This window comes from Chelonoidis abingdonii, chromosome 11 (genome assembly GCF_003597395.2).
Source record: "Chelonoidis abingdonii isolate Lonesome George chromosome 11, CheloAbing_2.0, whole genome shotgun sequence".
NCBI lineage: Eukaryota > Metazoa > Chordata > Testudines > Testudinidae > Chelonoidis > Chelonoidis abingdonii.
In genome coordinates this window covers 21,019,739-21,044,520 of record NC_133779.1, presented here as the reverse complement: position 1 = coordinate 21,044,520, position 24,782 = coordinate 21,019,739, and the positions used below count along the sequence as shown (strand labels likewise).

Genomic DNA, 24,782 nt, shown 5'->3' with positions numbered 1-24,782 from the left:
CCCCATCACACTGAGCTCCCCACTCCCACAAACCAGCCCCCACCTCAACCGAACCCCCACTCACAACCCAACCCCCACCACTCAACCTGACCCTGCACACCCAGCCCCAACCTCAACTGAACCCCCACCTCCACAGCCAAAACCCCCCACGCTCAACCGAGTCCCCACTAACACCACGCAGCCCACCACCACCTCAACCAGCCCCCCATCACTCACACCCAGCTCCCACCTCAACAGTCAACCCCACCACCCCACCCAGCCCCACTTACCTCACCCTGCCCCCACCTCAACCGACGTCCCCCAACCTCCACAACCCAGACCCCACCTCCACAAACTTAGCCCCCCATCACCACAACCACGACCCCAAACAACCGAGCCCTTCACCTCACAACCCACCCCACCACTCACCCTGCCCCCCCTCCACTACACCACCCAACACCTCAACCGAGCCCACCCACCACAACCAGCCCCTACACCTCCACAACCAAGGACCGACCCACACCAACGCAGACCCAACCCCGACCCCTCACCTCACCGGCAGACCCCCCGCATAGGCGTCTGGTGGACACTGACCGCTCCCACACTGACCCTGGTCCCCTAATCCCCGCTACTGCCACTCCCCACCAACTATGAATCCTGCTGCCGAGCCTGCTCCCCAGCCAGACCCCGGCGTGTGGCCTCCCCCCGCCCCACGAATCAACGCCGCACTTTGGAGCTGAGCTGCATGGCCTCTTATTCACTGGGCTCCACTCTGGCAATGGGGGGGAGTCGCATCCCCAGCTAAGGGGGGGGATTAGAGACCCAACCCCCCCATCCAATTCCCTCACCCCCCCACTAGACAGACTGCCTGGGTCAGGGGGGTGGGGAATGGGGCAGGGACTGGCTGGCTCAGGGGGGCAGGGGATGGGGCAGGGGCCTGTCCCCTCTAGGGGGCGCTGGCTCCCACCTGGCCCCAGGGTGGGGACTGGCTGGTTGGGGGGCAAGAGGGGGACATGGGAGGCAGAGTTGCACCCCATGAAGGGCCCAGTGGGAGGCGTGGTTCCCTCCCCTGGGCCCCCCAGGCTCTTCCATAGGGCTCCCACCATCCCCCTCCCCAAATCTGTCCCTCCCACCTCCCCATCATCCCCTCCTCCAAGACCTGGGGGGGAAGTCAGATCCCCACGCGCAGCTCCCTTCCTCCCAACTGCCCCACCCGAAATCAGGTTCCCCCCTCCCACATTGTGCTCCCAATGAAACCCACACGTGCCAGATGGGAGCAGGGGGCTTTAATCTGCTTGGGGGGGCAGGAACAAGCTGGGAGGGCTGGGGGCAGTGGGGGGTGAGCGCGGTCTCAGGAGGGGCCTCGCTGGAGCCCCTGCCATAAAGGGCCCAGACATCTCACAGCCTCCTAGATGGACAGATGGCCGGGAGGGTGACAAGGAGTGAAAGATCTCCCAGAAACTGGGTTTTCGGGGTCCCTCGGCAGCTCAGAGACCTTCGCCCTGGGGGAGGGGAACCAGAGATGCAGGAAGTTAGTGACCAGGTATTTACGCAGCTCCCCGGGTGCCCCCAAACCGGGTATTTACCCAGATCTAAGTGCGCCCCAAACCGAGTATTAACCCAGCTCCCTGGGCGCCCCCAAACCAGGTATTTACCCAGCTCCCGGGCTCTCCAAACTGGGTATTTACCCAGCTCCCTGGGATCCCCGAACCGGGTATTTACCCAGCTTCCCGGGTGCCCCCAAACCGCGTATTTACCCAGCTCCCAGAAGGCCCCAAAAAGCGTATTTACCCAGCTCCCAGGGTGCCCACAAACCGGGTATTTACCCAGCTTCCCGGGTGCCCCCAACCGAGTATTTACCCAGCTCCCCAGGTGCCCCCAAACCAGATATTTACCCAGCTCCTTGGGCGTCCCCAAATCGGGTATTTACCCAGCTCCCCGGGCTCCCCAAACCGGGTATTTACCCAGCTCCCCATTGCCCCCAAACTGGGTGTTTACCCAGCTCCCCTGGGCCCCAAACAGGGTATTTACCCAGCTCCCCATTGCTCCTAAACTGGGTGTTTACCCAGCTCCCATGGGCCCCTAACCGGGTATTTACCCAGCTCCCCATTGCCCCTGAACTGGGTGTTTACCCAGCTCCCCGCGTACCCCGACTGGGTATTTACCCAGCTCCCCGGGTGCTCTGGTCTGGTATTTACCCAGCTTCCGGGCTCCCCAAACAGGGTATTTACCCAGCTCCCGGGTGCCCCAATTGGGTATTTACCCAGCTCTAAGTGCGCCCCAAACTGGGTGTTTACCCAGCTCCCTGCGTGCCCCAACTGGGTATTTACCCAGCTCCCCAGGTGCTCCGGTCGGGTATTTACCTAGCTCCCCGTGTGCCCCGACTGGGTATTTTCCCAGCTCCCCGGGTGCTCCGGTTGGGTATTTACCCAGCTCCCCACGTGCCCCGACTGGGTATTTACCCAGCTCCCCGGGTGTCCCGGCTGGGTATTTTCCCAGCTCCCTGGGTGCCCCGGCCGGGTATTTACCCATCTCCCTGGGTGCTCTGGTTGGGTATTTACCCAGCTCGCCGCATGCCCCAACTGGGTATTTTCCCAGCTCTCCGGGTGCTCCAGCTAGGTATTTATCTAGCTCCCCCGGTGCCCCGACTGGGTATTTTCCCAGCTCCCTGCTGGCTCCGGCTGGGTATTTACCCAGCTCCCCAGGTGCCCTGACTGGGTATTTACCCAGCTCCCCGCATGCCCCGGCCGGGTAGTCCCCCGCCCCCAGCGTCTCTCACCTGGCGCTCGGCCGGCTTGCGGCAGTCCCCGCATATGGTGCCCAGCAGCCCGTTGACCACCTGCAGGGTGCACAGGCCCAGCTCCAGGGCCCCAAGCCCCAGGGTGACAGAAAACAGGACCACGTGCCACAGCACCGCCCGGGGCGGGGTCACGCAGAGCTCCCACAGCGTCTGGTTCGCCAGGTAGTTCTCACTGCAGGGGATGGGGGGGAGCGTGATTCTGGGGGGCCAAGGTCAGGGAGGGGGACGGGGAGTGGAATTGGGATGGGGGGGCAGGAATGGTGGGGAAAGGGGGCAGGGAGCATGGGAGTTGGGGCACTATCTTTATGACCCCCTACACCTGCCTCGGTTTCCCCAGGGGGTTCCTGCTGCTTTGCCCTGGGGTGGGGTGGGAGTGAGGGAAGGGGCACTGCCAGGGGGAGGGGTAAGGTTGGAGACATTGCGGGGGGCAGGCATGGGTCCATGAGGTGGTGGGACCCGGATTGAGGAGGGGGGCAGGATTTCTAAGAGCTGTGGAAGGGGGAGGATTCAGATGCAGGTTATGGGCGGGTCAGGGTTGGGGTTGTAGGGGGGCTAGGGTTCTCAGGGGTCAGGCTGGGGGGCTCCCAGCTCCTGGGGCTCCCTAGGGTTATTATGGGATGGGGGCAGGGCCCCCGCCCCCTCACCTGATGTCCTGGGCCTCACCTGATGTCCTGGAAGGGCGACCCCCATTTCCCCTCAGCATCCTGGCAGAGGGGCCCCTTGGCCAGGCCGGTGGCGGACACAACCAGGCAGTAAAACGCCCCCAGGATGCCCCATAGTGAGCAGAACACGGAGCGCAGCATCTGTGTGGGGAAATGGGGGGGGTGTGAGAGCAGGGAGCGGCCCCATCGCCCCCCAAATCCCCCCTCCAGCCTCCCCCACCTCATCCCTTACAGGCCCCACGCTGCCCCCCAACTGCCCACCCATCCCAGGAAGGAGGGTTCGAGGCAGGGGTGTGGGGGGGTCCGTACCCGGCACCGGTTCCCGCAGCATCCGACTCCGCAGCAGCCCTTCCCCCCGGCGCGGATGGCCGAGAGCCCGGGGCAGAGAACCTGAAATGGGGTGGGGGGGACACACACATCAAAAGAAGCAGCTCATAACCTTGCCCCACAATCAGTCCCACAGGGCCATCCAGTGTCGGGCAGTTCCCCAGGCCCCTCCCGGGTGGCTGTGTCACTGGTACCGGCCACCAGGCCGATAAGGCCCCATTATCAGCCTCCGGGTATCGGCAGCATCAGGGCAAAGGGGGTGCACTCGACGGAAAAAGGAAGCTAGCCATGGGCAGGGGAGCACTGGCGTGGGGTCCTCCCCCAGGCCAGAGTAGGGACCGTCCCCTCCCCAGCACACACAGTCCCCCTCCAGTCCCGCCCACCCCCACAATCAACATGATTACCCGTGGGGAAGGGACCATGTGTGAGGAGGGTGTGAATCTGCAAGATATTATGCGGTCTAAGTGTGCCTCAGTTTCCCTCTGGGCTCTGCCTTGCCATGCCCCGAGCATCCCAGGGGGGAGCAGAGGTGCCAGAAGAGACAAGGGACAGTGAACAGCACCAAGCCACCTGCTGCCAAGAGATTCCCCCTCCCCCATCATCACCCACCGCTCTGCAGGGAAACTGAGGAAAGGCCCCGAGCCAGACGACTGAAAGGCCAGGCGGCTGGGTTAAGAGGGGAGCTCCCTGGGGATGTCTACACGGCACGAGCACTGACTCCGGTTTGAGACCTAGCCCCCCTGCTTCCATCCACACACAAATCTGGGGCAGTGAGCACCCTGGGCCTAGGTCCTGGGAGGGGGGTCCTGCTGAGATTTGGATCAGAGCCCAGTGGGCCCCAGCAGCGGGGGTCTGGCTCAGTGAGACGCACCAGGTCGAGCATGCGGAGGGTTGGGGGCTGGAGACTCGTGGGCTGACCCTGAAGGAAGAAGGGGACCGACCCAGCCTGGCACGCTGCCAGATTCCTCCAAGGGGCAGTTTAAAAGCCGGGCCGTAGTGCTGAGCCCGTGGATCCAGGACACCCCGTCAGCCGGGGTGTCATTACCAGGGACAAGGACTTGCCCAACGGGTACACGTCTGGCCGGTGACCAAGAGAACTGAGGTCGCTGGGCGGAGCCATGGACCCCGGGGTGGCCGTGCCCAGGAAGGGGCAGGTCGGGACGCTGTTGGTGTAAGAAGTGGGATACAGACCCACAGCAGAAACCAGCCCAAGCCATGTTTCCACGCAAGGCCTCGGGGGGGGGATGTCTTTGAGTCCTCATCCAATGCCGTACCCCCGTCACCGATTCAGAGGGTCTGTGCCATGCCCCGGCCTTTACCCAGTGTCCCAGGAGCAACACCGTGAGCGTGCCGGACCCCCCAGCACCTCATGCCTTCACCCACCAGCTGGGGGCTGTCGCTTGGCCAATGCGGGGCGGCCGAAGGAGTCAAGGTTTGGTCCTCAAAGCTCCCGTCGGAGCTTTTCCGCGTCTCGGGCCCGGGTGTCCCCGGGAGGGAATCCAATGAGCGTGTCTCTCCCCGCGGGTCGCACGTCTGTGTCCTACTGAGCCCTGCGGCACACAGGGCCACCGAACGATGCGTACCCCAGAGCAACCCCCAGTGATCACCGCATCTCCCCTCTCCCCCCACGCACCCCACGCTGGCAGCACCTGAGGGAGGGGGGGCAGAGAGACCAGGTCGGGGGAGGACATGTCCAGAGATGAGGGCAAGGCAGATGAAGGGGTGGGAACATGGCATGCGGGGAGGGACAGACAGACAGGGGATGCAGCTCAGAGGGACGGGCAGATGGGGGGACGCAGGATAGACAAGGTGCAAAGGGACGGGCAGACAGAGGGACAGATAGTCGGGGGGATGCGGGACAGATGGAGGGACAAGATGCGGAGGGACGGGCAGACGGGGGGACAGACAGATGGGGGGACAAGGCACGGAGAGAAGGGCAGACTAGGAGACAGACAGACAGGGGAACAAGGCGCGGAGGGACGGGCAGACGGGGGGACAGACAGACGGGGACAAGGCGCGGAGGGCTGGGCAGACGGGGGGACAGACAGACGGGGACAAGGCGCGGAGGGATGGGCAGACGGGGGGACAGACAGATGGGGGGACAAGGCAGGGAGAGACGGGCAGACGGGGGACAGACAGATGGGAACAAGGCGCGGAGGGACAGGCAGACGGGGGGACAGACAGATGGGGTGACAAGGCGCGGAGGGACGGGCAGACGGGGGTGTTAGAATGGGTTCCTGTCTGCATCCTGTATCACTTGCCATACCGGTATTGCCCTGGCCTCTTCCTTTGTCATTCAGTGTTGGACCCATTCGACAACAATATGCATTACCTCACCTTTTGGGGGCGAAGCCAGACCTTTTGGCACCTGCTCCCCTATTTGGTGTAAACATTGCTTGTGCCAATCAGAGGCGAACACACACAGGTTTTGGGCCCCGTCCCCGATGACACTTCCTGTGATGTCATAGTGAGTACTTTTAGCGGGTTGCCCTGCATGTGCACGCAGGGAGAGGAGAAAACGAGTCCCAATAACGTGTAATCCGTGTATGCCGTGTATGCCCGTAACCGAGCCTGATCACTCGAAGCCTCTCTCTCCGTCAGCTCACGTGTTTTCAAATAGAGCTTCTACGTTGCCGTCGTGATGTGTTGGTTTTTATTTGTAGAGTATCAAGTTATTACTAAATGCTAGCATTTTGTTTGTAAATATGTTAGTAGATTATTTTAGGCATTGTGTGTTTAGGTCTTGTTAGCTCTATTAGCCTAGTCATAAGCTGCTCCCTTACCCCTTGGAATATCGCCAATAAAATTTAAAATTGATTATTTTAGTTGGTGTGTGTGTCTGCAGTTTGCCTCGTGACCCATACTCCCCTTGCATCTCTTACCTATATAGTCTGTTGCCACGTGCAGCCTGGTAAATAACAGGCCTGCATTTTCTTTTGCCCCTGCGAATACGTGGCAATCTACAGGGGGGATGCGGGACAGTCGGGGGGACAAGGTGCAGAGAGATGGGCAGACAGGGGGATGCAGGACAGACAGAAGGACAAGGCGTGGAGAGACGGGCAGACGGGGGAACAGATAGATGGGGGGACAAGGCGCGAGGGTCGGGCAGACGGGGACAGACAGACAGGGGGACAAGGCACGGAGAGACAGGCAGACGGGGGGACAGACAGACAGGGGGACAAGGCGTGGAGGGACGGGCAGACGGGGGGATGTGGGACAGACGGAAGGACAAGGCGTGGAGAGACGGGCAGACGGAGGGACAGATAGTCGGGGGGACGCGGGACAGACGGGGGGATAAGGCGCAGAGAGATGGGCAGACGGGGGGATGCAGGACAGACGGAAGGACAAGGCGTGGAGAGACGGGCAGACGGAGGGACAGATAGTCAGGGGGACGTGGGACAGACGGGGGGGACAAGCTGCAGAGGGACACATGGCCAGGTGTGCGCAGGGACGGCCGGTTGGCGCACACAGACTGGGGGGGACCCAGCGGCCTGGACAGACAGACAGACAGAAAGCCCTGGGGTGGGCGGGAGCCAGGTGGGACAGGAGGATGGGCACGCCGAAGCTGAGGCCTGGGAGGGGGGTGTCGTTACAGCTCAGGGTCCTCCGTCCCCCCCCACGCTGCCCCACTCACCATGAGCCCCCCGCCGGCCAGGCCGCCCATCAGCCAGACCTGCAGGGCGAGGTGCTCGGTCCAGCCCGTCTCCCCGTTGGGGAACATCAGCAGGACGTTGGCCATGACGCATCCCAGCGCCATGGGCACCAGTGCCAGCCCCACCAACCGCGAGCAGCGCCCCGTGCACATGGCTCGGAGAGGGGTGGGACGTCTCTGCCTGGAGCCGGGGAGAGATCGGGGCAGCCGCTGCCCGGAGCCGGAGGATTTGGGGGGGCGACGCTCAGAGCCAGAGGATTTGGGGCATCTGATGCCTGGAGCCGGAGGATTTGTAGGGGCTGCTGCCCAGAGCTGGAGGATTTGGGGAACCTGATGCCTGGAGCTAGAGGATTTGGGGTGCCTGGAGCCGGAGGATTTGGGGGGGGCCACTGCTCGGAGCCAGAGGATTTGGGGGTGGCTGCTGCCCGGAGCTGGAGGATTCCCAGCCGCGTCTCCCTGGCCTGGCTGTTTGCTCTGCGATAAGCCGGGCAAAGGGCTGGTGCGGATGAGACGTCATCGCCCCCCTGGTGCCAGGGGGAGAGTCGTGGCTCGGCCTTGAAGCGGGGGGGAGCTGGTGCCTGGCCCGGCTGGGACGGGAGGTGGGGTGACATCAGTACCGGGACGGGGGGGCAGGACGTGGCGGGGGCAGATCCGGCTCATCCCAAGGGCCGGGAGGGGGGGCCCCCAAGTGGGACAGTAACGAGGCGCAGGATCCATTAGCCAGGGTGGGTTTATTAGCCCCCCCCTCATTTGCGCCGGCGGCTGCTGCGGTTCTGCCGCTTCTCCTTCCGACGGGCACGGCCTGGGCCCGGCTCCGGCCCCTGGCGGGCAGGGGTGGGGTGGGGTGGGGGCGGCCCTGGGGCTTGCCGCGCCCCCCCCCCCTCCTGTACGCAGGGGAAGTGAAGGCGTTGGAGTACTGGGGGGGAGGGAAGATCAGGGCGAAGCACGACAATGGTGGGCAACGGGGGTCAGGGATCACGTTGAGGGGTCAGGAGAGCAAAATAGGTGGTGAGGTCAATAGGTCAGAGGTCATGTTATTGGGGGTTAAGGTCATGGACAGGGCAGAGGGTCAGGAGCATTGCAATGAGGCAAGCGGGTGCCTGGGGTCAGAGGTTCACAACAAGGGCGACATTGTCACCCAAGGGCGGAGGGTCACAAGGTGGCTGAGACCTGGGTCAAAGACATTTCTGGGCAAGCCAAGGGAAGGGTTTGCTGGTTGTTGGGGAGGTCAGAGGTCATTTCATGAGAAACGGGTCGTGAGGTCTTTAAATGATCACGGGGCTCATCCCCCACACTCTGGGGTCAGAGGTCATTCAGATCAGAATGAAGCGGGCAAAGTCAATTGATGAGGCAAGCCGGTCAGAGTTCAGCTGCATGGGATAATGTTCGACGGGTCAAAGGTCACACCAACAAGGGGGGGTTCAGAGGTCACTTGTATGCACAAGGGTCATAGAGCCACTGGGTCCAAAGGTATCGTTAATGGGCTATGCTATGGGAGGGGCAGAGGTCAGTCAAGGATGGGGGTCAGAGGTCACCTTAAGGCAACATGGGGTCAGAGGTCATTTTGCCGCCGCACCCTCCCCCCTGATGCCCGAGCGGCCCCGGCCCACCAGGGGCATGGCGTTGTCGATGGCCGGCTGGCGAGAGGGCGGAGGCGGAAGGGGTTGCGTGGGCGGGCCGCGCTGCCCCCGTGGCCTGAGGTCCGGTGGCCCGTCCCACGCGCAGCTGTACTCGCTGCACTCGTGAGTAGGCCGGGGACCCGGAGCGCTGTGGGGTAGACGGAGCACCTGGAGGACCCAGGCGCGGGGCCGGAGCCGGCCCGGGAGGGGCCAGGCAGCCTGGGCCAGAGTTGGCAGGGCCCAGGCGTCGGGGCGGAGCCGCCAGGGGGGGAGCCAGGCACCGGGCAGGGTTGCCAGGGCCCAGGCGTCCGGAGGCCGGGCTGCCAAGGGCCCAGGCATTGGGGCCAGAGCGCTGGGAGGGCAGCAGCCGGGCCAGGGTGCCAGGGACGGTCCGGATCGCTCCCTGGGGCCAGAGCGCTGGGGGGCAGGCAGCCCGGGGCCAGAGTGCCGGGACCCAGCGTGCTGGGCCGGAGCTGCAGGGACCCATGATCTGGGGCCGCAGAGCGCTGGGGGGCAGGCAGCGGGGCAGGGTGCCAGGGACCAGTCCGGGCCAGAGGTGCTAGGGGAGTCAGGTTCGGGGCGCGAGCCGCCGGGGGCCAGCAGCCGGGTGGCAGAGGTCCCAGGGACCAGGCGTCACGGAGGCCGGCAGTGCCAGGGACGCGGCATTGGGGCTCAGCGCCGGGGGGCAGGAGCCGGGGCCAGAGGTGCCAAGGGACCAGGCGTCCGGTGGCCGGAGACTGCAGGGGGGGAGCCAGGCCGGGCCAGGGGTGCCAGGACCCAGCGTCCGGGGCCAGACGCCGGCCGGCATCGCCGGGCAGAGGTGCAGGGAGGGGGCCAGGCGCTGGCGGGTGCCGGGAAGTCCGGGCCAGAGCGCCGGGGCCTCAGGCCAGCGGTGGCCCGCGTGCCGGGAGGGGAGCGGCGTCCGGGGCGGCAGTGCAGGCCAGGCACTCGGCGGCCGAGCCGCCGGGGGGCGGCAGCGGGGCCGAGGGCAGGGACCAGGCGCGAGTCGGGCCAGGCCGCCGATAGGGGCCAGGCAGCGGCCAGAGGTGCGGGGACCAGGCGTCGGGGCGGGAGCTGCCGGGACACCAGGCATTCTGCGGCCGGCCGCCGGGGGCCATGGCAGCCGGGGCAGTAGGTCAGGGACCAGGCTCGGGGCCGGAGCTGCCAGGGAGGGAGCGGCAGCCGGAGGAGACGGGCCAGGGACCAGGGTCGGCAGAGCGCAGGGACCAGGCTCCGGGCCAGAGGGTGCAGGTGGGGAGCGGCGCTGGGGCCAGGGTGCAGTGATTCGGTGGCCGGACGCGGGGGCCAGGCGTCGGGGCCCGGCGCTGCGGGCCCAAGGTGTTTGGGGCAGAGTTGGGTGTCAGCGGAGAGAGGGTTGGGGTCTGCGGGGGGGGGGAGTGGGGAGCGAATGGCGGCGGGGGAGCTGGGGGTTCAGAGGCGGGTGCTGCAGGCGAGGGGAGTTTGGGGGTTCAGGGGGTGCTGCAGGGCGAGGGGAGTTTGGGGGTTCAGAGGGGGGTGCTGCGGGGTGAGGGGAGGCTGGAGGAGAACCGGGGTTCGGGGGTACCCACCTGCAGGCGGGGCAGGGCGCTGAGCCAGGTGTCCTTCAGTGCAAAGCCAGAATTGAACCCTGAGAAATAACGAGAGGTGGGGGTGGGAGGGGCTCAGGGGTCTGCCAAAAATGGGGAGACCTTCCAGGGAACCCCCCTCCTCCCACGTGTCCCCCCACTTAGACAGCTCCCTCTCCCCTCCCTGCCACACAGCCCCCCCCAGGGGCCCCCTAGCTTAGGCCCCTCCCCTCCGACAGCCCCCCAGGTCCCCCTCCCTGCCCTGGGCTGCTCCCCCCCAACAGCCCCCCAGGGTATCCCCTTCCTGCCCTGGGCCCTGCCCCCCTGGTCTCCCCGCCCCGCAGCCAGGACCCACCCTGGGGGACTCACCAATGACCAGGTCGGGTTTGGGGCCCGGCAGCAGGGGTGGGGCCTGGGCACAGAATTTCAGCTGCAGCCCCCCCCGCCCTCCCTTGGTTTTGGGGGCCGGGCCCGACCAGACGCGCACCCCCTGCGCCTCCTGGGGGGGAGAGACGGGGGCGATCAGCCATGGGGGGTGAGGTTCAGGGGTCCCCCTCCCCCCACCCGCATGGCCCCCCCTCACCGTTCTCTGCAGCAGGACCTGCTGCCCGTCGGCCTCGGGGGGCAACGTGCCCCCCACAAACAGCAGCTCCAGCGACACGTGGGGCAGCAGCACCGACAGCTCCTGGGGGGCCCAAAGGGTCAGGGGTCACGGACAGGGCCTGCTCTGAACCTGCCCCGTGGGGGGGGGGGTCGGCCACTGCCACCCCCATGTGCATGATGAGCCCCACACAGCCCCATGGCGTCCCCCTAAACCCATCAGAGCCCAACCCTGCCTCATGCCCCCCCCGCCCCCCTAAATCCACCAGAGCCCAACATTGCCCCATGGCGCTGCCTGGCTCCCACATAGCCACCAGACCATAGCCCTGCCCCATAGCGGCCCCTGCTCCCCAAACCCATCAGAGCCCAGCCCTGACCCACGGTGCCCCCTGCCCCCCATAACCACCAGAGCCTAGCCCTGCCCCATGGTGCCCGCTGCTCCCCATAACCACCAAAGCCCAGCCCTGACCCACGGTGCCCCCTGCCCCCCCATACTCATCAGAGCCCAGCCCTGACCCACGGTGCCCCCTGCCCCCCCATAACCACCAGAGCCCAGCCCTGCCCCACGACCCCCCTGCCCCCCCCATAACCATCAGAGCCCAGCCCTGCCCCCCGGTGCCCCCTGCGCACCCAGAAGAGGGGGGCCATGTCCGACTCCTTCCCCGTCTCCACGATGTGAATCCGCAGCGACTGTTTGTTCAGGATGTTCAGCTCCGGGACTGGTGGGGGGGCAGAGGAATGGGGGGCTCAGAAGAGGGCAGGGGATCCCCCAGTTCCCAGACCCCCCCCAGGACTGGGGCTCCCCATCCCTGCCCAGACATTGACCCCAGCTTCCCAGCCCTCCCCCGCACCAGTCCCTGCCCCGCGGAGGGGCCCCCGCCCACCCCCCGGGGCCCCCACTCACAGTGCTGGGGGGCCAGCTGGGTGACGATGTAATAGACGCTTAGAGGGTAGCTGAGCAGCACGGCCAGGGGGGAGCCCAGCGGCAGCCCCCGCCACGCGTAGTACTCCTGCCACGAGCCTGGGGGGACACGGGGGTCAGCCCCCCGAGCTGGGGCTGGCCCCCCCTGCTGTCACTGGCCCCTCCCCCCAGCTGAGATTGGCTCCTCCCCCAGCTGGGGCTGGCCCCTCCTCCTGTCGCTGGCCCCTCCCTCCAGCTGGGACTGGTCCCTCCCCCGAGCTGGGGCTGGCCCCCCCTGCTGTCGCTGGCCCCTCCCCCCCAGCTGGGACTGGCCCCTCCCCCAGCTGGGGCTGGCCCCCCCTGCTGTCACTGGCCCCTACCCCCAGCTGGGACTGGCTCCTCCCCCAGCTGGGGCTTGCCCCTCCCCCGAGCTGGGGCTGGCCCCCCCTGCTGTCGCTGGCCCCTCCCCCCCAGCTGGGACTGGCCCCTCCCCCAGCTGTCGCTGGCCCCCCTCCCCCCCCCCGACCTGGGTGGCCCTTGTCCCCCCTCCAGCTGTCGTTGGCCCCTCCTCCAGCTGTGACTGGCTCCTCCTCATCTGACTTGGCCCCGCCCCCCGCTGTATCCTGCCCCTCCCTGACTCACTGAAATAGGTCCTGGGTGCAGGGTCCGGGAGGGGGGCAGAGCCGTGCCCCTCGCCTCAGCGCTTCGAAGGGTTACCTGGGGGAGGCAGGAAAGGGCGTTGGTGTGGGGACAGGAGCCGGCGCCCCCAGAGGCACAGGCCCTGGCCCCCCATGCTCACCGCTCTGCAGGAGCGGGTCTCCAGTCAGTCCGCCCCCCAGCCACACCGTGTCGGTGGCGGACCAGCATGCTCTCGTGGCCCAGTACCCCCGTCACCCCCGGGCCGCCAGGAACCCCTCCCTTGTTGAACCCGTCGCTGGTCACCTCTGCAAGGGAAATGGGGGACCCCCGTATGAACCCAGCTCTGTGCACCCCCAATCTCCGCCAGAGCCCCACTCCTGCGCCCCCCTGCCTGGCTCCCTCCCTGCCCGCCCCCCCATGCACACTGGGCAACCCTCCCCAGAACCCCCCCTTCCCTCCCCAGCACCCCTGCCCGATGCCCCTTCCCTTCCCAGATCCCCTGCCTAGCCCCTCCATTCACACCTGGCCAACCCCCCGAACCCGCTTCCTTCCCGCCATGCACCCTGCCGTACCCCCCTTTCCTGCCAGCCCCCATGCACTCTGGCACCCCCCACCCAGATCCCCTTTCCTGCCCTCCGCCCGGGCTCACCGGCGGCGAAGTGAAGGGCAGGTCGGCCAGCTGCGGGCGCGGGCAGGTACCCGGCCATGCGGGGGCACCAGGCCGGTGGGCCGCGTCCTCGGGGCTGCGGGCCCAGTCGGCGCCCGCACCGCTCGGAGCAGTACCAGCACGGCCCGGCACTGCTGGCGCGGGTGGGGGGACAGGCTCAGAGCCAGCCTGGCCCCCCCCTCACCCAGCCGGGCGCAGGGCCTGGGGGGGGCCGGGCGAGTGATCCCGGGGGGCTCCCGCCACCTCCCTTGCTCACCATGGCGCCAGCCGCCCTGGAACGCGTGTCTCTTGCACACGTGACAGGCTCGCACACGCTGGAGGGGAAGTGAAGGTTGGTTTCGGCCCCCAGCCCCGCATGGGGCCCGCTCAGCCGACCCCCAGCCGAAGCAGCAGGGCTCCAGCGAGCCTGCGGGGAGAGCGGGGGTGGCTTGCGAAGCGGGGAGGATGGGGCATCGGAGAGCCCCGCCCCGCCCGCCCGCTCACACTCACACTTGTGCAAGGCGGGGTCCCCCACGGCAGCAGCCGGGGTCGGCGGGGCTCCCCCCGCCAGCGGGGCAGGCCATGCTCTGGCCAGCAGGTTGAAGGGCCAGCTTGCTCCAGCGGGGGGTGCGGCCGCTGGGGCCCCGCCCCAGCTGAAATCCAGGCCCATCAGCGTCCGTGCTCGTCTGTCACCAGCAGGAGGCGCTCCACGTGCACCAGGGCCTGCCTGGGGGAGGGGGCAGAGGTGAGACACGGGGGGGGTCGAGCCCCTAGAGGGGGGCAGGGGATGGGGAGGGGCCACACCGGGGGGTGGGTAGTTAGGGGGAGGATGGTTGGGTGTTGGCAGAGTGGGGGTGGGGCCAGCAGCGGAGGCCCACGGGGAGAGGGGGCTGGTGGAGGTTGCAGGATGGGGGACAGGCACGAAACCCACAAGAATGGGGGGCTAGGTAGGAGGGGGGCAGACAGGGAGCCCCACAGGGATGGGCCTTGGAGGAGAAAAGCCAGGGAGGGGAGCCCCATGGGACAGGGGAGACCGGGGGAAGGGCTGGGGGGAGGGGGCCAGGCAGAGAATGGGGGGCAGACGGGGACCCAAGAGGAGGGGGCCGCGGTACACTGTCTCCGGCCCCTCGTCCCCCCTCGGCCAGGCGCAGGAAGGTGACGCACCCGCTGCTGTCCGAGTTGCAGGGCGTCCTCCCGCAGAGCCGCCCCGGGCTCCCCGGGCCCCGCCCCGGCAGCGCCAGGCCCCAGGCCCAGCCGGGTCGCAAGCCACCCCCGCTCCTCCCCCAGGCTCTGCTGGAGCCTGCTGCTTCGGCTGGGGTCCGGCTGAGCGGGCCCCATGCGGGGCTGGGGGCCGAACCACCTTCACTTCCCCTCCATGCGTGTGCGAGCCCCTAGTCAACGTTGTGCAAGAGACACGTCGTTCCAGGGCGGCTGGCCGCATGGTGAAGCAAAGGGGAGGGCTCGGCGGGAGCCCCCCGGGATCACTCGCCGGCCCCCCCCAGGCCCTGCGCCGGCTGGGTGAGGGGGGGGCCAGGCTGGCTCTGAGCCTGTCCCCCCACCCGCAGCCAGCAGTGCCGGCCGTGCTGGTACTGCTCCGAGCGGTGCGGGCGCCGACTGGCCCGCAGCCCCGAGGACGCGGCCACCGGGCCTGGTGCCCCCGCATGGCCGGGTACCTGACCCGCGCCCGCAGCTGGCCGACATGCCCTTCACTTCGCCGCCGGTGAGCCCGGGCGGGAGGGCAGGAAAGGGGGATCTGGGTGGGGGGTTGCCCAGAGTGCATGGGGGGCTGGGCAGGAAAGGGGGGTACGGCAGGGTGCATGGCGGGAAGGAAGCGGGTTCGGGGGGTTGGCCAGGTGTGAATGGAGGGGTAGGCAGGGGATCTGGGAAGGGAAGGGGCATCGGGCAGGGGTGCTGGGGAGGGAAGGGGGGGTTCTGGGGAGGGTTGCCAGTGTGCATGGGGGGGCGGGCAGGGAGGGGCACAGGCAGGGGGGCGCAGGAGTGGGGTCTGGCGGAAGATTGGGGGTGCACAGAGCTGGGTTATACGGGGGGTCCCCATTTCCCTTGCAGAGGTGACCAGCGACGGGTTCAACAAGGGAGGGGTTCCTGGCGGCCCGGGGGCTGACGGGGGTACTGGGCCACGAGAGCATGCTGGTCCGCCACCGGACTACGGTGTGGGCTGGGGGGCGGGACTGACTGGAGACCCGCTCTGCAGAGCGGTGAGCATGGGGGGCCAGGGCCTGTGCCCTCTGGGGGGCGCCGGCTCCTGTCCCCACACCAACGCCCTTTCCTGGCCTCCCCCAGGTAACCCTTCGAAGCGCTGAGGCGGAGGGGCACGGCTCTGCCCCCCTCCCGGACCCTGCACCAGGACCTATTTCAGTGAGTCAGGGAGGGGCAGGATCAGCGGGGGGCGGGGCCAAGTCAGATGAGGAGGAGCCAGTCCAGCTGGAGGGAGGGCCACACGACAAGCTGGGGGGGGACAAGGGCCACCCAGGTCGGGGGGGGGGAGGGGCCAGCGACATACGAACTCCATCCTGGGGGGCGGGGGGGTTAGAGCAGGGACCCCCCAAACCTGCCCCCGGTACCCCCAAATCTCCCCCAGGTACCCCATCAGGAACTCCATCCTGGGGGGCAGGGGGGTTAGAGCAGGGACCCCCCAAACCTCCGCCTGGTACCCTCAAACCTCGCCCCAGTACCCCATCACGATCTCCATCCTGGGGGGTGGAGGGGCTAGAGCAGAGACCCCCCAAACCTCCCCCCGGTACCCCATCACAAACTCCATCCTGAGGGGGGCAGAGTAGTTAGAGCAGGGAGCCTCCACCCTGCACCCCCCCATTGCCCGCCCAACTCAGTACCCAGTTCTGAATTCGTTCCTGGGGGGCTGAGACACCCCTAACCCCCCTGGCCTCCAGCCCACCTCCTGCACCCCTCCATTTCCCTATCCTTGCCCCCCATCCTAGCACCCCCTCCTGGCACCCCTGAGTAAAGTGCTCCCAGATTCCTGGACCCCAAACCCCTGGACCCCCAGAACCACCCATCCCCCCCACTGATGTCCCCCACCCCTATAATAACCCCAATCCAGCACTGCCCCCCATCTCTCCAGCGCCCCCTCTGGTACCTGCTTCCTCCAGCTGATTTGAAGGTAAATACCCAGGCGCCCCGAGATTCCACTGTGACATCACGGGGTTCCGGCTCCCCGGGAAACCCCCTCCCCCGCCCTGCCCCAGCTCCCGCCACCCCGAGATCCTGCCCCACTCCCTCAGGCCGCCCAGGGGTGAGCGCCCTCCGCTGACATCCCGGACGCCTGGGTCCCATCTCCCTTCCCCAGCAGCGAGCATCCTGCCCTGCTCTCCTGGACACCTGGGTCCCATCTCCCCTCCCCAGGGGTGAGCGCCCTCCGCTGCCGTCCAGGACACCTGGGTCCCATCTCCCCTCCCCAGCAGCGAGCATCCTGCCCTGCTCTCCTGGACGCCTGGGTCCCAGCTCCCCTCTCCAGGGGTGAGCGTCCTGCTCTGCTGTCCCGGACGCCTGGGTCCCCTGTTCCCAGTGAACAGTTTGCTCTCCGCTTCACCACATAATATTTAATGACCCTTCGCCCTCCTGCCCCTCCCTCCCGAAGTGCCGGCCAATCTCAGCGGCCAACGTGGCCGTCCCCTCCCAGAATCCTTTGCAGCGGCAGCTCTGTCCTCTTCCCAGCATGCTTTGCATCTCGCTCAGCCCAGCCACCTCCCCAGAGCCAGCCCTAGGGTGAGACCCAGGGGCCGCCCCGGGCAGGGGCGGGGGCCTCCGGCGACCTCCGGCTCCGTCTTCTGGGGGGTGGAGCCCAGCCCAGTGGGCGTGGCCTTCTGGGGCCTCAGGGGTCTCCCCGCTGCGGCGGTGGCCTCGTCCATCCAGGCCCGGTAGTTGGCCACGCGGGTGTAGACGCCCGGACGCTGGCGCCTCCCGCAGCCCCGGCCCCAGCTCACGACACCCACTTGGTACCAGGGGGAGCCCTGGGGGGCCTGGCACTGCAGGGGCCCCCCGCTGTCACCCTGGAACGAAAGAACGAGTCAGCCAATGAAGGAGGAAATGAATCAAGTCTTGAGCAAGAAAAACAGCAAACGAGGACGAGGCTCAACGAGCGAGAAAAGCAGGAAACAAATGAGAGAACGAGGCGACCAACGAGCAGACGAGTCGATTAACAAATTGACGAGGGGGAGGAAGGAGAAAATGAGTCAATGAATGAACGGGGGAGAAAACAAACCAATGAGAAAAACGAGGCCACCAACGAACCGACGAGAAAAGGAGTCGGGGACGGAAGGAGAAAACAAACGAAGAAACAAAGAAGAAAACGAGGCAATGAACGAGCATCGAAGGAGAAGGCAGGTCACAGAGAAAGCGAAGGAACGAGACGTGAGCTGAACGGACGAAGGAGAAAATACGAGAACGCGCCAGCCAGAACCAACAAACCAACAAAGGAGGAAGTGAAGGAAGCGATGGAGGAAGGAGGAAGGAAGCGATGGAAGGAGGAAAGGAGGAGGAAAGGAGGAGACACGCGGAGGAGGAAGCGAGGGAGGAAGGAGGAAGGAAGCGATGGAAGGAGGAAAGGAGGAGAGACTCGGAGGAAGGAAGCGAGGGAGCAAGGAGGAAGGAAGTGATGGAAGGAGGAAGGAGGAGGAAAGGAGGAGAGACGCAGAGGAAGGAAGAAGGAAGCGAGAGAGGAAGGAAGCGACGGAGGAAGGACAGACACGGAGGAGGAAGTGAATGAAGGAAGTGAGGGAGGAAGGAGTGAGAGAGGAAGGACAGACACGGAGGAGGCAGCGAATGAAGGAAGCGATGGAGGAAGGACACACGCGGAGGAGGCAGCGAATGAAGGAAGTGACGGAGGAAGAAGCGAGGGAGGAAGGAAGCTATGGAGGAAGAAGTGAGGGAGGAAGGACAGACGCGGATGAGGCAGTGAATGAAGGAAGCGACGGAGGAACGAAGCGACGGAGGAAGAAGCGAGGGAGGAAGGACAGACGCGGAGGAGGCAGCAAATGAAGGAAGCGATGGAGGAAGAAGCGAGGGAGGAAGGAAGCGACAGAGGAAGAAGCGACGGAGGAAGAAGCGATGGAGGAAGAAATGAGGGAAGAACAGACGCGGAGGAAGCGACGGAGGAAGGACAGATGGGGAGGAGGCAGCGAATGAAGGAAACGATGGAGGAAGAAGCGATGGAGGAAGAAATGAGGGAAGGACAGACGCGGAGGAAGCGACGGAGGAAGGACAGATGGGGAGGAGGCAGCGAATGAAGAACGTAGGAACGCATGAGGGAATGAGGAACACTGCGAGAAGCGACGAGAAACAGATTAGACAGCGAATGAGGAAGCGACAGAGAGGGACTAGCGGAGGAAGCGACGGAGGAGAAGGACAGATGGGGAGGAGGCAGCGAATAAGGAAGCGACGGAGGAAGAAGCGACGGAGGAGAGGACAGATGCGGAGAGGCAGCGAATGAAGGAAAGTGACGGAGGAAGACAGACCCAGAGGAGGCAGTGAATGAAGGAACGACGGAGGAAGAAGCAAGGGAGGAAGGACAGACCCAGAGGAAGTTGATGGAGGAAGAACAGATGCGGAAGAGGCAGCGAATGAAGGAAAGCGATGGAGGAAGAACAGACACGGAGGAGGAGCGAATGAAAGGAAAGCAAACGAAGAAGAAAGCCGGGGACGGAAAGAAGCGAGGGAGGAAGAAGTGAGGAGGAAGGAAGTGACGGAGGAAGGAACAGACAGGAGGGACAGCGATGGAGGAGGGACAGACCCAGAGGAGGCAAGCGAATGAACGGAAGCAACGAAGAAGAAGTGAGGAGGAAGAAGTGAGGGAGGAAGACAGATGCGGAGGAGCGCAGCAAAATGAAAGAAGCGAGGGAGGAAGAACAGACGTGGAGGAGGACCAAGACCCGGGAAGAGGCAGCGAATAAGGAAGCGACGGAGCGAAGAAGCGACGGAGGAAGACAGACCGGAGGAAGCGACGGAGGAAGGACAGCCCGGAGGAGAGCAGCGAATGAAGGGAAGCAACGGAGGAAGAAACGACAGAAGGAAGAACAGACCGGAGAAGTGACAGAGGAAGGACAGAACGTGAGAGGAGGCAACGAAATGAAGGAAGCAAACGGGAGAAGAAGCGACGGGAGGAAGAAACAGACCCCGAGGAAGAAGTCGAGGGAGAAAGGACAGACGCAGAGGAGGCAGCGAATGAAGGAAGCACGACAGGAAGGAAAGAAGCGAGGGGGAAAGAATCAGACCCGGAGGAGAGCGATGGAGAAAGGACAGACCGCAGAGAGGCAGCGAATGAAAGAAAGCGACGGAGGAGAAGCGAGCGGAGGAAAACAGACCCGGAGGAAGAAGCGAGGAGAAAGACAGACGCGAGAGGAGCAGCGAAATGAAGGAAGCACGGAAGGAAGAAGAACGAGGGAGGAAAGACAGTCCCAGGAGGAAGCGACGGAAGGAAGGACAGATCGCGCGAGGAGCAGTGGAATGAAGGAAGCAACGGAGCGAAGAAAGCGAGGAGGAAAACAAGACCGGTAGGAAGAAGCAGAAGGGAGAAAGGACAGATGCCAGAGGAGGCACGACCAGCGAATGAAAGGAAAGCGACTGGAGGGAAGAACAGACCCAGGGGAAGCGACGGAGGAAGGACAGACGCGGAAGATGGGAAAGAAGCGGAGGAGAAAACAGGACAGACCCGGAGGAAGCGACGGCAGGAAGGACAGACGCGGAGGCAGGCGCGGAATGAAGGAAGCGACAGAGGAAGAGCGAGGAGGCAAGAAGCGAGGGGAGGAAGGACAGACGCAGAGAGGCAGCGGAACTGACCCCCATAGGAGGGCGCCAGGTGCGGGTGGACGGTGATGACCAGAACAGCCGCAGAAGGGCGGCACGAAGGACGAAGCCGCGCGGGGGTCCTGTCTGGGGCATGAGGTTTTCGGGGAACATTTGGGGCCTTTCATGGGGGGTCTGTGCAGGGGCCTGTGGAGGGTCCTGCACCTGGGTGGTGGGGGGCAGAGGGGGGTGTTCAGGCACTCGGAGTGCCCTGGGTGGATCGGAGGGGCTAGGGTGAGGCCTATTGGGGGTCCCCACTGGCAGGAGTCAGCGTACGCCCTCTCGTGCCAGCGAGACCAAAAATGTTCCCTGGGTCAGGGCCCCATCCACGCAATGCAGCGCAGCCAGTATCGACGATAGCACGCCAGCCGGCCTCCGAATACACCTGACAGCGCCCCCGACACCCGCTCCTGCCCTGCGAGAGATGCGATGCAGCCTCCGGACCGGACCCCCCTGCAGGACCACCACACCGGAGAGACCCCCCACAGCGCCCCCGACACCAGGCACTTCGCTGCCCTGCGAGAGATGGCGATGCAGCCCGTCTGACCACACCTGCTGGACGCCCCACCCAGAGAGACCCCCCAAGAGATACCCCCAACCCAAGCGCCCCCGACACCCGCTCTGTCCTGCGAGAAGACGGCGATGGAGCCTGCCTGGACCGCCACCCCTGCCAGACCCTACCGGAGAGACCCCAGAGAATACACCTCCCAGCCCCCCAACACCACGCTCCTGTCCTGCGAGAGACAGGCGATGGAGCCCGGCTGGAACCCCCTGCTGGACCCCCCCAGAGAGACCCCCCAGAGACCTCCCCCCACAGCGCCGCACTGACACCCAGCTCCTGCCCTACGCGAAAGAGATGGCGATGCAGCCGGCTGGACCCCCTGCCATGGACCCCCACCGGAGAGACCCCACCACCCACAAGATCAAACAGCGCCCCAGGAACACCCCACTCCTGCCCTGCGATGAGACGGCGAATGCAGCCGTTCTGGACCCACACCTGCCGGACCCCTCCGAGAGACCCCCACAGCGCCACCCACACCCACATCCTGCCCACTGTGAGAGATGGCGATGCTAAAAGCCGATCTGGGACCCCTGCCGACCCCCCGGAGAGAACCACCCCACAGTGCACCGACACCCGCTCCTGCCCTGAGAGAGACCGGCGATGCAGGCCCGGCTGGAACCCCCCCCTGCCAGACCCCCCGAAAAGACCCTCCAGAAAGAATACCCCCCCAGCGCCCCCGACACCTGCTCCTGCCCTGCAAAGAGACGGTGCTGCAGCCCGGCGCTGGACGCCATGCACAAAACCCCCGCAGCCAACCCCCCCAGAAGATAGCCCCCAGCCAGGGCCCTGCCACTCCCTCTTGCCTGAGCCCCCCCAGCCAGCCAGCCAACTCACCACCAGAACGACCCACAAACAATGTCCGTCGAGAGCCCCTACACCCAGACCCGAGCCCACGTCCCCACCCTGCACCCCTCCCCGGTGTCACCCGCTCACCGTACTACGTGGTGACCCCACCCGGCCAACTAAGCAGCATGCCCTCAACTGCCCCTCCGTCCTCGTCGTACATGACTCCGCGGGGAGCAAAAGAATGAGGCCGAGGCCCCGGCCGGGGGGCAGGGGGGCGGCTCAAGCAGCAGCAGGGCAGGTCCGAAGTCGTGGGTGCTTAAGCGGCTGTAAGACTGGGTGGGACAGGATCCGCCGAACCCGCCGGGTATAAACGAGCGCCGATGCCCAGGGTACGCTGCCAAGGCACCGCACCGTCACGTCGCTGAGGGCCTGCCACGGGCACAGGGAATGGGCCCTCACTCCCAGCCCTGACAAGCCCCTGCCAGGTCAACGCCTGGCCCCTGCCAGCAGCTGTCGTGCCCCTCACTCCGACCCGCAGCCGCCCTCACAGCCCTGCCTGACCCCAGCGCTGTCGATGCCACCTCACATCCCGACCATGCAGCCCCTGCCACAGCCCCAGCCCCTGATCCCCCTAAGTCCTGGGCTTAGGTGCCGACTCACTCCCCGACCATGCAGCCCCTCTAGCCCAAGCGCTGCCAAACCCCAGTCCTGACGGTGCCCCACTCCCGACTTGCAGCCTCTTCCAGCCCAGTGCTGAGCCCCCCGTGCCTCTGCTGGTGCCTCAATCAGAACCCACAAGCCCCCTTACGCGGGTTGTTCGTGGAAGCAGTGGGCTGCGGCTCAGCACCCACCCAGGATGTATGACGCTCCCACCACAGAAGTGGTGCCCTTGGGTTCTGTGTGAGACTCACAACCCAGGGCCATTCCCCAGGGCGGCTTTTCTTGCACCCAATGATGCCGGGGTGCGGGGAGGGCTGGAGGGCTGTTGTAAATCCCGGCCCGGAAGCACACAGCCTGGGAGACAAGAGCCCCTGTTAAGAGGAACATTGCACCCACCTCCCCTCCCAGAGCCGGAAGAGAACCCAGGGTCCTGGACTCCCACGGCACCCCCACGCTTCCAACCCAAACCCACCAGCCCACTCACCCCATACCAGCAACCGGGAGAGACCCAGGAGTCCTGGCTCCCGCCCCAGCCACCCGCTCTAACCACAGCCCCCCTCCCAGCGCCGGGGAGAGAACCAGGAGGCCCGGCTCCCAGCCCCCCCTGCTCTAACCCACCAGCCCCCACTCCCCTCCCAGAGCCGGGCAGAGAACCCAGGAGTCCTGGCTCCCAGCCCCCAGTTCCCGTTCACTGGATGACATCACAGCGCTGCATGTGTGACATCAGAGGCCTCCATGACATCACACGCCATCAAAGACTGGGAGGGGAAGGAGTTGCTCTGTCCAATTGACCAGAGGGACGGACCCGGCCTCTTTCTGGGGTTGGGGGGAGGGTACGATTGGGGGAGGGGCACCTGTCCCCCCTGCCCTGGCACCCACCTGTGGCCCAGACGCCCGTGGCCCCAAGGAGGAGGAGCTCCAGCAGCCGCCACGCTGCCATTGGCTGCCCCCCAGCAGCGGGAGAGGCAGTGGGTGGGCGCAGGGGGAGGAGCTGCCCGCCGTGACGTCACAGTAGCGCTGGTGATGACATCACACTGATATTTAAAGGGCCATGTGCATACATCCCCGGCCCCAGAGTGAGGGGGCCCCGGCTGCGGGGGGCTCAGAGGTGTGGGCCCAGGCGACGCTGGGGATCAGCTCCCACTCCCCATGGCTTCCGAGCATTAACGGTCGCTGCCCGGCCGGCTGACAGGTCTGCCCCACGTCCCCAAGGCCATGTCGTTCCTCCAGGGACAGTTCACGGGAAGCTTTCCAGAAGCTCCACATTCTCCCGCTCGATTCCTCGTCCACCCCTGACCCTGCACCTGGGTGGGGGGGATCGGCTGAGTCCCAGATGCGCAGGACGCCGTGTGACTCGGGGGGTCGTTCCCCGTGTTCTGCAGGATGCGAGTCTCACTGGTTTGTGTGCCTCAGTTTACCTGCGTACTGCACCACGTGGGCCTTAGGGGGGGATGTGACCAAGTGATGCTTTGCCTGGGAAGCGAGACGAAGCCCAGAGGGAGGGAGCTGCCTGAGGCTGGACTGCTGGTTTGGGACCCGGGGGGGCAAAGGCCAGGGCTCTGGGTGCCCCCCAGACGGATGCTGCTGCAGGCCCCTGCTCCTGCTAACGAGCTCTGTCCTACGCCGCCTTCCCCACGGCTCATAACTCAGCCCTTGGCAGCTTTCCAGAGCTTGGCATGTCTGGGCCAGCGTGACCGGAAACCACAAGGCTTCTGTTCCTCGCTTCGTTTTAACCCCCCCAGCACAATGCAGGCCTGGGCCCTCCCCCCTGTCTGCATCCCTGCCTCCCAGGCCTGGCTTTGCGGGGATGGGGGGCACAGACAGGGGTAAGAGGGGAGTAATGTGGCTGGTTCTGGTGGGACCCAACTGAGGACAAATCGCTGAGAGCAGGGCAGGCACAGCCCCAGGCTGGGGTCCTTTGCACACCCAGGCAAACCAAACCCACCAGCCAGAGAGGAGTTTGGTCTCACCCCCCCAGGTAACCACACGTCACCCCAGCGATTCCCTCAGACACCCCAGTTCCCCGTATCCCCCCGAGCGCCGCTCGCTGTAGGGGCAGATGGGTATGAAAAATGGTTATGTCAGCAAGTTTGCAGATGTCACCAAACTGGGAGAAGTGGTAGATACGCTGGAGGGTAGGGACAGGATACAGAGGGACCTAGACAAATTAGAGGATTGGGCCAAAAGAAACCTGATGAGGTTCAGCACGGACAAGTGCAGAGTCCTGCCCTTAGGACGGAAGAATCCCAGGCACCGCTACAGACTAGGGACTGGCTAGCTGAGAGTCACATCTGACTGCAAAGTGGGAGTGCAGACGCTGTGGCTCCAGGACCCGCATGGTGACTCGCTGTGGGAGCGCAACGGAGGGAGCAAGAAGGATCGGAATGCTCCAAGGAGGCCCAGGGGAGGTGACAGCCTGGGAGCTTCTTGACTGCAGAAGTCTGCTACACCAAGGGAGAAGAAGGTTCTCCAGAGTCCCTGCGCTGGCTTTTGTGGGGAGCAGCTCCAGGCATCGCCCGGGACTCCGTGACACCGGGAGGCAGGGGTAGCGCTCATGCGTTTGTC

At 65.7% G+C, this 24,782-nt stretch overlaps 2 protein-coding genes and 1 pseudogene across 2 annotated transcripts; all 3 read right to left on the bottom strand.

Moving 5' to 3' along the window:
• Window positions 1-1,264: 1,264 nt before the first annotated feature.
• Window positions 1,265-7,793, bottom strand: TM4SF5 (transmembrane 4 L six family member 5). The gene is made up of 5 exons (XM_032776816.2): window positions 7,403-7,793; window positions 3,751-3,831; window positions 3,443-3,582; window positions 2,759-2,951; window positions 1,265-1,481 (listed from the first exon to the last, which is right to left on the bottom strand). The coding sequence occupies exons 1-5, from the start codon at window positions 7,571-7,573 to the stop codon at window positions 1,467-1,469; spliced, it is 600 nt and encodes a 199-aa protein (XP_032632707.1). The 5' UTR covers window positions 7,574-7,793; the 3' UTR covers window positions 1,265-1,466.
• Window positions 7,794-8,164: 371 nt separating this feature from the next.
• ZMYND15 (zinc finger MYND-type containing 15) lies at window positions 8,165-15,091 on the bottom strand. The gene is given in 20 exon segments (XM_075070615.1): window positions 8,165-8,300; window positions 8,303-8,336; window positions 10,608-10,666; window positions 10,974-11,103; window positions 11,188-11,289; window positions 11,835-11,923; window positions 12,748-12,779; window positions 12,781-12,822; window positions 12,905-13,087; window positions 13,432-13,468; window positions 13,471-13,508; window positions 13,510-13,526; window positions 13,528-13,567; window positions 13,676-13,735; window positions 13,737-13,817; window positions 13,903-14,065; window positions 14,068-14,117; window positions 14,503-14,525; window positions 14,527-14,560; window positions 15,069-15,091. Coding segments are annotated over 20 exon segments (1,371 nt in total). The 3' UTR covers window positions 8,165-8,166.
• Window positions 15,092-17,006: 1,915 nt separating this feature from the next.
• LOC116822670 (transmembrane protease serine 9-like) lies at window positions 17,007-22,919 on the bottom strand (annotated as a pseudogene).
• Between the last annotated feature and the right edge of the window lie 1,863 nt (window positions 22,920-24,782).

Coding starts and splice junctions, on each gene's coding strand:
- TM4SF5 (XM_032776816.2), bottom strand. CDS start 7,573: ATGTGCACGGGGCGCTGCTCGCGGTTGGTGGGGCTGGCACTGGTGCCC. Junction 3,832..7,402: donor TGGCCGGCGGGGGGCTCATG/GTGAGTGGGGCA, acceptor ACCCCATTTCAG/GTTCTCTGCCCCGGGCTCTC. Junction 3,583..3,750: donor GCTGCGGGAACCGGTGCCGG/GTACGGACCCCC, acceptor TTCCCCACACAG/ATGCTGCGCTCCGTGTTCTG.